We start from the raw sequence: 12,372 nt of genomic DNA, 5'->3' as shown, positions 1-12,372 counted from the left end.
TGTAAGGCGCTGCGGAACACTTGTGGCGCCATATAAATAAATGATAATAAATAACTGTAGACCACGTGACCTTACACAGCTGAACAGCTCAGGCGCCACGCCGAGTCCACGAGGGACCAACAGACCTCGAAGAATGAGCAGTGACAGAGGGCGGAACAGGAATGCCCTCCTGAACATAGGCCTCGGAAATCGCCAAACAAATCCAACGGGCCAAAGTTTCCTTATTGGCCGGCCAACCCTTTTTGCGAAAACCATACAACACAGACATCCGATTTCCGGAAAGAACAGGTGCGCTCCACAAATACGAAGTGCGCGAACCATGCCCAACGTGGCCTCACCCACCGACAAACCAGGAGAGTGAAAGGCCGGAACAATGATCTCATTAATGTGGAAACTGGATACCACCTTAGGGAGAAAACCAGGGCGAGTCCGAAGAACCGCCCCATCATGATGAAAAAAAACAAATAAGGTGGACAACAAGAAAGAGCCCCCAAATCCGACACTCTTCTGGCAGATGCATTAGCCAAAAGAAAAACGGCCTTAGCCGTAAGCCATTTGAGGTCCACTGAGCCCAGTGGTTCAAATGCGGGACCATGAAAGGCTTTCAGCACCACCGCAAAATCCCAAGGTGCCACCGGAGGAACAAAGGGAGGCTGAACACGAAGAACCCCCTGCATGAAAGTGCGGACATCAGCCAGAAGAGCAATACGATGCCGAAACCACACCGATAAGGCGGACACTTGCACCTTCAAAGAAGCAAGGCGCAGACCCTTATACAATCCTGCTTGAAGAAAGGCGAGGACTCACGAAACACCAAAAGGATCATATTTCTGAGGTCGGCACCACACAAAATTGAATGAAGGTCCGTGGAAAAAAACTTGATGGGGAGGCCTTCTCCGAAAGGAGAGGGCATATCCGTGAGACCACTTCCCTTACCCAAGTGTCCGAGGTGGTCTGACACCAACACTGGGCGAACTGAAGTTGGCCTCTCACCTTGGGGTCCCCCAAGAGGAGGCCCGCCCCGTGAAGCTGTAGGCTTGTCGTCAGGCTTGGTAGTCGGACGTCTGGTGCTCCAAGCCTGCTTCCTAGGCTTGGAGGTCTTCTTGTTCCTGATGACCTCGGAAGGAATTGGAGTTTTGAGTTACCCTGAGGCCGATAGGATCGAAAGGACAACGCCCCTGACCCAGAGGTAGAAGGCAAGCACGCATATTTTGCCGCTGCCAACGTGTCCCCAATCTTATCTAGAGCCGGTCCAAACAGTACCTGTCCATTGTACGGAAGACATTCCAGGCCCTTTTTGGAATCCGCATCTGCTCTCCAAGACCGGAGCCACAAGGAACGACGCGTAGACACCGCTGCCATAGAAATCCGGGAAGTAAGCACACTGACATCCAACGCTACATCATTTACATAAGTAGCCGAATCCCTGAGGTTGCCGATCCGTATGATTTGCTTGCTGGTAGCCCCGGTAGATAGCGAAGCTTCCAAGGCATCGGACCATTTTTCCATGGCCCTAGCCACCCAGCACACTCCCATTGCAGGTCTGGCGACCCCTTCAGTGAGAGAATAAATGGATTTTAGACATACCTCCACCTTGCGGTCCGTAGGATCCTTTAGAGAAGACATGGACAGCATAGGCAGGGTCGCACTCTTCACTAAACGAGTCACATGAGAATCCACCTGAGGAGGAGTTTCCCATTTAGAAAAATAATTGTCCGCAATAGGGTATGCCTAAGCCAAACGCTTTTGCGGCTGAAACCTTTTACCAGTAGCCTTCCACGCTTCCTCTAGGTGATGATCTAACTGACCAGATAAAGGAAACACCGCATTAGTGTTCTTAACACTTTTGAAATAAGCATGCGTAAGCGAGGGAGCCTCAGTGTTAGATAAATCTAGGATTTTCCCATCATCCGAGGTAACGTCATCGTCGTCGTACTGAGAAGACAATAATGGCCTCTTCGCGAGCCTGAGCGGGGATTCCTGAGAATCCGTGAGGAAATTAAACAGCCTTAGGAAAATTGTCCACCCAACTAGGGGCAGGGGACACCTGAGGCACAGGTAAGAGCTTGCTCTATGCCACTACCATCTGACCTGGGGCCCCCCTGAGAAGGGCCCGGTACCATTGGCTGCTGTGTGAACCCCATAGAGGGGTACACAAGCGGAGCAGATAGCCTGAGCTAGGCTTTTCGCCCAAGGGTGCTCTTGCAGCAAGCAGGCGACCTGAGAAGACCTAGGGAGTGTAGTACATAGGCCCCTACTCTCTGCTTTTTCCTCCCCAATAACTGCCTTACATCTAATGCAGGAATACAGGGCAGGTGCAGCAAGCTGCACAGGTTCATCATCACCAGACATGACAAACACAACCTGTAAGGGTCTATGTGAGAAAAAGACAGGGATAGGTAAAATGGCTGACAGTGAGAAACAGACACAGGCAGCAGTACTAGCATAAAACGCAAAGACAGTGTCTATGAGCGCTATCAGTCAGCTACCCAGGCACAGGACCTGGTAGGACTGCGCTATTACCTGCACCTCTCACTCAGAGGGAGAGGTATGCAGGAGGGGGACCCGGCTCCACCGATGATCAGAAGTTAACTGTGTGGTGCCGGGTCAGGTTCCCAGCCTACCAATACCCCAAGGTAAATGCCCCTTAGGACCCTGAAGTAGATATCTGACATGTTCGCAGTCAGATTTGGACCATTCCATTCATTTTAATGCAGTCAGAAATCGTTCAAGTTCAAATCGTTGGTAAAATCGTTCAACTGTTCATTTGACCGTGTGTATGCACCATAAGACTTACAGCGCTATCCAATTAGCCCCAAACAATGTTTGGGCGCTAACTGGTCCCCGCGATTGTTGAAAATCGGGGATAATCGGCGCAAAATCCCCATTTTTCACCCAAGTTTCTTTTCACCCTATCCTATTATGTCGGTCGAAATAATAGGATAGTTCTTGCGAAAACACATAGGAGCTGCGATAAGCTCGCGGACCTGCGTTTTAGTTTTGGGGGGGTTTGTGTGAAAAAATGGCACCTATCGTGGATTTTTCGGGACACATCAGGTCCCGAAAAAAAATCTAATAAGTGCCGGCGACAGGCCGAATTCGGTGCTAATTGGATAGCCCCGGGCAAGGTAATTAGCCGCGGTAATTTACCACAGCTAATTGGATACCCCCCCCTTCAACTACTCCCTTCACTTATCAGTCTATTTCGACACTTTTTGGGTTTGGTCAACTTTCAACATCAATATATGATTAATTACTTATGAAGTACCCACACGCATCACTACCTTCCTTTCAGGAAGTCTGAATTAAGCCACAATCTATTTTGTAAACCCTCTAGCAAAAACAAACAAATGGAATAACTAGAAAAGCAAGTGGTTGGAGCCACGAGGCAATATATAGAAGTCTTCCAAACACAATGATAATACCTTACAGAGACAGGCTTGAGCATGGTCCCAGTCACAAAAACACTGTCTTAATCATATCTCGCACGAATTCAAAATGACACAGGCCCTGACCTCACAGCTCCCAAAGTAGAGGGAGAAGCCATGATAAGCCTACTGACACCTTGCACGTGTAGCACCTTCTGGCCAGTCTGGAATCACTAGAAAGCGCACTCTACCTTTCTGCAGAAAAGATAGAAGCTTTGCTACTGGAGGAGGCAGGTAAATTATATTAATACGCCACGGAACTGGCCACAAAAACTATCTGCAGATCCCTAGTCTTTACGCAGAATCTCCCCCACACCATGTGGTCAAACCTTAATAAAACATCTCCACGCTGGTATTTTAATAAAGTGACCTATATTTTAGATATAAAATTTTTTATAAATTAAAGTACTAGCATTCTATCACAATTTTTTGACCTAGTGTGACCTCTGGATAATGTGGTTAAAACTAAATGAACATGGGAAGAAAGTATCCTTTAGAGCACTCATGATAAGAAAATGATACTACCACCCTAAATAAACAGAGAAAACAAGGCACTGACTAAACCCAGTCCAATAACAAAGGAAGACTGTCCTAGATTCATCTAGTAAGTCCTCCAATTGAGGGAAAGGGGAGGAAATCAACAGTTCCTTTTAAATGGCGTATTTTCAGTAACCTCGCTGTGTGGGATGCTTAGTGCTTGCCTTACAACTTGCACTAATCATCCAAACCTTGTCGTCATCTAGTGCAACCCTCTTCAAAGTAAGAGGAGCCCCCATGTCCGAATCAGCCACCTCCTCTCTCCCCTTCTGAGAAGAGAACTTCATCTGACCCCGCAAAGGATTGGACTGCTGCAGCACTTAGAGGCCTAGCTGCAGAGGTAGACTCTTACTAAAACATAAGGAGGCCCTGGACTGAGCGCAAACAATCCCCTCAGTAGGAGATCTCACAGTCTATTGTCCCCTGGTCAAATACCTTCAGATGAACAGTATCATCAGCTGTGGTTTCTCTCAGAGGAATTACCGTATATACTCGAGTATAAGCCGAGTTTTTCAGCACATTTTTTGTGCTGAAAAAGTACCCCCTCGGCTTATACTCGAGTGAAGTGTAGCGCTGACCGGACGGAGCCGACAGCTGTGTGTTTGCTGTAATCAGCAGCCGCTGAGAGTCTGTCAGACTCTCATCGGCTGCTGAGCTCCCACTACGGGAGCCATCTTCCGGCTCCCGCAGTGGGTAATGGGAGAGACGTCATGAGTAATGACGTCTCTCCCATGCAAAGCGGCCGGAGGAGCTGTTAGCGGCGGGACCAAGAGCGGGAGTTTCAGGTAAGTGATTTTTTAAAATTGTATTCTTATTACGTCTCTCCCTACTGGGGGGGGGGGGGGGGGGGCGGACACGGACGGACTACAGGGGGCGATTGCTACAGGGGGCACTACCAGGGGGAGATTGCTACAGGGGGCACTAAAAGGGGGGATTACCACTGGGGGTACTACCAGGAGGGATTACTACTTTGGGCACAACCAGGGAGAATTACTACTGGGGGCACTACCAGCTGCTGCCATTTCCCACCCTAGGCTTATACTCGAGTCAAGAAGTTTTCCCAGTTTTTTGTGGTAAAAGTAGGTACCTCGGCTTATATTCGGGTAGACTTATACTCGAGTATATACGGTAGCTCTTTGTGATTTGCAGCAAGCAGTAACAGGCTGGGCAGAATATCTAGCCAAGGCTGGATTTGCAACAGTTCCTCAGTCTCTTGTAATGTGAATAAGGTAGATGCACCCGACTGTACATTATGTAATTATGGTATATTTTGAAAAAGGGAAAAAAAATAAAATATGCAAGACCATCAGACTGCTCTCTAGAATTACTCCGTGGTTGGGGACCCAGCACACATGCCCGAGTTAGTATGGCACGCTCAGCACTGTGACCAATCCAGGACCAGTGCACACAAAAATGGAATAGTTTAACGTGCAATATTGGGCAGCCAAGTCAGGGCTGCAGTGCTGGACAGGCGATTGGACGAAGAACGGCTCCGTGTTAGGCAGATTGCGGGGGACTGGGGTAGTGACTGAACCGCTGGGACTATGCAGCACAGAATAAGTCCTGGGCTGCAGTGCAAAGTATAGATTAGAGCTCTGCAACGAACATTGTAAAAAAAAACAAAAAAAAAAACCTATATTTACACACACCGCACATAGCTTTTATCTGGGGCTGTTTGTGCTCCAGACTTCATCTCTGGCAACCAGCACAAATCCTTCAGGGGGTTAGGCCATAGGTTCCCAAACGCGGTCCTCAAGGCTCCCCCAACAGTTCAGGTTTTAGAGAGATCCATGGTTGAGCACAGGTAGTTAAAATCAAATTGACTGAGGTACTAATTAAGTCACCTGTGTTCAACCAAACCTCAACTGTTAGGGAGACTTGAGGACAGAGTTTGGGAATCTATTAGTTAGGCCATTAAAAAGGTATTCGTACTGGCCAGCCCACGTCTAATAAAGGGGCTGCCTTACTCGGCAGTCACCATCCCATCGCACTTCGTATGGGCCACATTTGGCAATTGGGATTAGTACTTGCAAATTAATACTTCAACAATCAATGCGGTTTCTAACAGAATTGTATTTGGTCATAAGACTGACCTGAAAATATATTTATAATCTAAATACAAACAAACGCATAACAAGGAAAGGGTGGCACTATACACAGTGGGTATACCTTAGTATATTAAAGACGCCTAAGCGTTAAATACGAGGGCACAGACTTACTTTAGGTGGAGCTCAGTACATTGTCGCTGAGGAGCAAAGCAGGCAATAGCCCACAGTTTTATTTCAATGCCAGTGTGAAACTGTTTGTTCCTCATATCCCAAACACCTTGGACAGGGGTAGCAATGGCTTTGTTCTGTAATGTATGGAAAAGAAAAATTATAATAAAAACAAAACTAAATGGCTCTTGATGGTCAATAGACACAACAAAGCACCAAATCCAAAATGTATCCCACAAATCAAAATCGTGACTGATTTTACTCCTGCAAGCTAAAAAGATAATGCAGCAGCACAAGCATGCAAAACGTATAAAGGGATGTATAAATACAAGAGACACACAAAAAAAAGGCAAACACAAGACAAAGATAGTAGTAATGTTTTGATCAATGAAAGGCTACTCCGCACACTCTGAATACACAAACACAAATCCATACAAAAAAAAAGTTACACAACAGGGCCAAATCAAACTATATAATAAAGTTAGACATGCATTATCTGGCTAAAAAGGCACACGTACAATAAAAAAGGGTCATGGTAAATCTCTTCACACCAATAAATACAAATGTTCCATTTTAGAAGACATTGGGCCATATTCAATTAGGCTGCGAAAAGTCGGAATCGGTGATAATTTATCGCCGATGTCATCATCGCATATTTGAATTATTCCCCCGTACTCAATTTCAAAGACTTTTTCGCCAGCGCGAAAAGGCAGAAAAAAAATAAAAAAACGGGGATAAGTTTACCATGTTTTACATGGCAAAAAAAAAAGTGCAGAATTGGTGTTTAGGGGTGTAGGCTAAAAAAAAAAAAAAAATAGCCTGCACCCCTGGGAATGCCTAATGAAAAAGTAAAAAAAAATAATAATTTGTTTTTAAAATCAGGACACCCCCAGAAAATAAGGTTTAATTTTGGGGTGTTTAAAAATTTAAAATAGGAAACAGTTCAAAAATATCAAAAATTGTTTTCAGAGGGGTTCCCTTAAATGCGGCGGCAGGTGTTTTCTTCATTGCAGAAGTAGCGGCAGGTGCATTTTTTCAGAATTTTTAAATATCATTTTAGGGACTTAAAAATATGTTAGCCTGATTTTCGTGTACCCCAAATTTGATGGGAATGATACGTTTTTTGTTTTTTTTTGTAAAAATAACTTCCTAAGTGCTATTCTTCATAGCCGCAAATATGCACCTGCCACGGCTATTAGAAACCTAGACTTACTTCAGCAGGTAAAAATGGGGGTACCCATAGTGATCCCCCATGTCTACACATCTTTTGGGGGGGGGGTTTTCATCCCTGGAATATTTCCCGAAAATTCCCGGTTTTTGGCGATACTTATCTTTCCGCCGGCTCCCGTTTTCGTTGATTTCTAATTGAATACGGGGATAAAGCGGGCACTCGCCCGATACTTTATCCCCGGAAAACCTCCGATGTGGAGCGAAAAGTCCAGCACAGACTTTCAGTTCCCCTATTGAATATGGCCCATTGCTGCACAGAATTGTAGTTTACATTATACACAGGCAGGCTTTACCAGCCCTCAGCAATGGAGACCATGCAACAACATTATAATGGTGCAGAAATAGGTCATGTTCAAGTCCGTAAACCTGCCAAAGGTGTGTGAACTTCCTGTCAATTAACGAGCAAATTTGCCAGGGGAATAATATTTTCATACAACGGTAACAATATAAACGTGCAGTTTCAATTTTAATTGACACTGCAGTTCGTATGGAGAATACAGTGGCAGCTGCAACAAGAACGATGACGTCTACAGTAAGAGAATTAACTTTTCACGGATTCCGGGTGTTAACGCCCAACAATCTGAGTTAAAGCATATTAACCCGTTTCATTTAACAAATGTAAAACAGGTATCAGGAGAAAAAAAAAAGCCTAATTGAACAGTCTCAGGTTATAAAGTCCGAGGCGACTTCCCTTTTTCTCTCCTGATAATTTATTGGGGCAAATTTATTTCACCCTTAAGTAGTGGAAGACTAGATATAGCTTTGTTATGTATTCAGTGCTCTATATAGAATATCACAGTGCCTCTTAATAAAACATCCAGCCAAACATTATAGTAATGTTACTGGCCACTTGGTTTTACCAACAATAACAAAAACACCACACACGGTGCCCTATTGGCAGCGAGGGAATGATTGGTTTTTTTTTTAGCACAAGCCCGTTATATAATCCCATTATAAGAAGCATTGCCAAGACAAGCACAGCAAGACATGGAATAAAGATCAAAAACCGTGGAGATGTCTACCAAGGGAGCATTTGGTTCTTCCCATACCCTGCCTCCATAAAGGATTGAAGGAGGTTGAAGGACTCGTCCGGTGACATCGGTCATGTTGTCTTTCACCATAATACCAAACTCACGTACAAAGGGATCAGTATTGAAACTTGCACTGCGCATCTGAAACAAGGGATTAGAAAATCAGTAGGGCTGATTATCAAAGGCAAACTTCTTCCAAAATGTTTTTACTATACAGAAGTAAATATCTAGCTTTACAACCATCGCTGCATTTCAACTATGCAAATTTAAATATACAGACGTGTCCTCACTTTATGGGCATCCATATGGCGCAAGACGTTTTGTGGGACCAAGAGGCTCCATACAGGAGTAGCTAGTTGTATTATTTTTCTTATTTTGCATCCGCAACGTAGATGCAGCGAAGAGCCGCTCGCAGTGTAATGGAGGTCCAAAGCTTGCGACTAACTGCACAGGAATTGGTTTTACACGCATACAAATTCACAGATGAAGCCCCATGGAACTTAGCGCGAGTTAGAGACAAAGGGTACTCACATCGGAGCCCTTATTACACAGACTGTACAAATGTCGCACACACCATTGATCAGTATACTCTAGCTAAGTAGTTTTGTCGCTTCTATAAGTTTTACTTATGTGCACATTTTGAGCGAAAAAGACATTGGGCAAAATTTACTAAGCGGCGGTTTGAGGGCGGTTTCAAATCTAAACCCCGGGGGTTTGGTGGCGGTTTCTATTCTATTCTAAACCTCGGGGCTTTGGTTTTGCAGCAGTTTCTAAATGACAGCCCTGTTCTATTCTATTCTAAACTGTGTTTTGATGGCAGTTTTGCAGAGGTTTTGGCCTTAGTAAATCTGCAGATAGCAAAACCGCCGCCAAACCACAGTCAAAACACATTTTAGAATAGAATAGAACAGGGCTGTCATTTAGAAACCGCTGCAAAACCAAACCCCCGGGGATTAGAATAGAATAGATACCGACACAAAACCCCCGGGGATTAGAATAGAATAGATACCGACACCAAACCGCCGGGGTTTAGCATAGAATAGATACCGACACCAAACCGCCGGGGTTTAGAATAGAATAGATACCGACACCAAACCGCCAGGGTTTAGAATAGAAACCGCCGTCAAAACGCCGCTCAGTAAATTTTGCCCACTGAGTGCGGCCAAGTTGCATGGAACCTGGCACGCAGAGGGGGGCTATTTGGTCTGACTGAAGCAACAGTAAGAAAGGACACATCTATATACTGTATATCCTGACTACACATTTTGAGCATCATTGTGTTTTACACAAATACAAACAAAAACCCCCACACAACAATATTTTATGATCTACTGTCCCAATTACCTTCTGTAAACATATCTGTTATTGTGGTCTCCAGATTAGACATAATGAATGCACTAAACCCACGAACAACCTACTAGTGTATTTACAATGCAACCTTATGCCAGAAATGTAACAATTCCCATCAATTCCCTTGGCGTTTATACTACACTGCTGCACCCTTTGTTACATTACGCCAGAATATATACCCCCCCAACTAGAGTACTGAAAGGTAACACTTTAATGAATCTCTTACCAATTTACTGATCTCCTCCTGGCGATCTGGTGCTGAGCGGGCAGTAGCTCTGATCATAGTGGAGGTTTGATTGTCTGTCAGTTTTTTTATGCACCTTTGTCCTGCCACTATAATACATACCTGCAGAGACCAGGAGAAAATGAAAAGCTATAAACACACACAAATACTCGTCTAAGCAAAATACAACAGGATGACTGCCAGCTACACATGGGGGTAGTGTTCCTCACACTGGGGGTGTCAAACCTGTGATAAGTGGTCTCAGGGGTCACACACACCTCTCAGTACATGTTGCAAGTTAACGGACAGAAAGAAAGTTGCTGGCTGGTCAGCCACTAATGCTATATGGCATGGCCAGATTACAGTGTGTGGGGACCACCAGGCCAACTTACTTGTGGTGGCGCCAACCAATAAATCATCAATATGATGTTATTACAAAGTATAATGTGTAAAAACTCACATCACCACAAATGTATTAAACAAACTGTAGTGTCCCCCATTTCACATTATGCCACACAGAAACCCCCAGGTCACATGCCACAGTGCTCCCGCACTGGTGATATAACCGCACCAGCTGCCCTGTTAAACCGGCGCGGCTGTATGGGCAGGAAGCACGAACTACAAACCGCTTCCCTTTACATTTCACAAGTGATCCCGAAAATTTCCCCAATTGATTTTATGATCTGTGCAGTCTGTTTATACGCAACAAGCTCCTCTCTAAACTGGAGCAGCAAACATGAGAACAGGGAACGTTCAAACCCTTACTGACCACTCCCCATCACTAAATGGTGACGCATGAATCTAGTAGTAGCAAACAAAACACACACACACACACACACACACACACACACAGAACTATACAAGGTGAAGTGGGGCATCCTATTTGGTAAAACACACCTAGCATTTCACACTCTTTCATAGGACATTTTACCTATATTTCGCTCAGAATGCACAACACAACATAATCAGGCAAGGTGATGGAGTGAAAGCAGCTTTCAAAGAAAAAAACAAAATTGATTGATTCTAAATGCGTTTCATTATGCAGCAGGTTTCAGGTACTTACTTCAAGTGGAAGGTATGTATGTTTCTGCTCCTGCCCGACCTGTAAACATGGAAGATGAGGGTAGCGTAGTACTAGTTTGTGTCTATCCTTGAAGTACTGCGCGACGGTGCATTCCACCGTCTGCCCGCTCTCTTGCTGGAGGGGGAATCTGTAGAAAGACAAATAATTTAGAACCCTACAATGCAGCAATCATGGCGGCTGAGTTGACGGCGATTTAATGACTGTAGACATCACAAATCTGCTGATCAAAACGGCCTGACCTACGAGCTTCTATATAGCCTGCCCAAATCACGTCCCAATGCTCCATGTATGTAGCCAATATTACTGGTCTCCCTGCAGGAACCTTAGAGTGCATTTACTAAAGCTTCTAAAACTGAAAAGTGGAAATGTTGCCCATAGCAACCAGATTACAGTTATAATTTTTCTGTTGCACTCTAGAAATGGTAGAGAGAATCTGACTGGTTGCTATATGTAACATCGCCACTTGTTTTAGAGGCTTTAGTAAATCTAGCCCCTAGTCTCCACTATTAGGTGCAACACAACTGAAAAGCTGCTTACTGCTAATTATTTCAGATACAAAAAAAAAGAAATTGGTACTTACCAATAAAAACCTTTCTCCGATTCCATAGGGGACACTGAAGCATATATGATGGGGTATAGACGGGTGGATGAGTGGAGCCAGGCACTTTAAGAATTCTTTAGAAGAGTAGTTAGCTCCTTCCCCTCTATACCAAAACAAAGCCCGAGCGGATACGGAGAGCAGAGACAACAGAGGAAGAAAAAAAGGAGACTGAACCAAAAGAAGGAGGTTTAAGGACCAGAACAACAAACAGGCAGTAGTCAACCACCATGCATCTGCCGCTCTCCAAGGAAAACTGCAGTAAGAAAAGCGCTGGGAGGGCGTCCAGTGTCCCCTATGGAATTGGAGAAAAGGATTTATAGGTAAATACCAAAATCCTATTTTCACCTTCATCCACTAGGGGACACTAGTATATACAATAGGGACGTCCCAAAGCCGACCTCCTGGGTGGGAAGGCACTGAGTATCTGCAGATCCTTACAGCCCACCTGAAGACAGTGGTTGCAAGAGAACCACCGTAGATCGTAACATCTCCGACAGGAAGCTGCGAACGAAACTGGGCCCTTCGCAATAGAAACAGAAGGCTGAACCAACCAGCCAAACCTTTGGCCCGAGTAAAACCTGCGGACTTAGCAGCTGCAAAATAAGGTGAGAAACCAAAGCTCGCGCCCAGCAGCAGAGAAGACCCCCACAGTCTGCACAAAGAACAGAATAA

General features: G+C 44.8%; 1 protein-coding gene across 1 annotated transcript in view; it reads right to left on the bottom strand.

Moving 5' to 3' along the window:
* Positions 1-12,372, bottom strand: part of AGO2 (argonaute RISC catalytic component 2) — an 83,536-nt gene that overhangs the window by 13,902 nt on the left and 57,262 nt on the right. Inside the window, exons 8-11 of the mRNA XM_088448053.1 lie at positions 11,079-11,226; positions 10,019-10,138; positions 8,461-8,583; positions 6,185-6,318 (exon numbers count right to left, since the gene is read on the bottom strand). Coding sequence (XP_088304179.1) covers positions 6,185-6,318; positions 8,461-8,583; positions 10,019-10,138; positions 11,079-11,226 — 525 coding nt within the window. The remainder of the gene's footprint in view (positions 1-6,184; positions 6,319-8,460; positions 8,584-10,018; positions 10,139-11,078; positions 11,227-12,372) is intronic.

This window comes from Taudactylus pleione, unplaced genomic scaffold, assembly GCF_031769625.1.
Source record: "Taudactylus pleione unplaced genomic scaffold, aTauple2 ptg000450l, whole genome shotgun sequence".
Taxonomy (NCBI): domain Eukaryota; kingdom Metazoa; phylum Chordata; class Amphibia; order Anura; family Myobatrachidae; genus Taudactylus; species Taudactylus pleione.
This window is presented reverse-complemented; position numbering and strand designations above follow the sequence as displayed.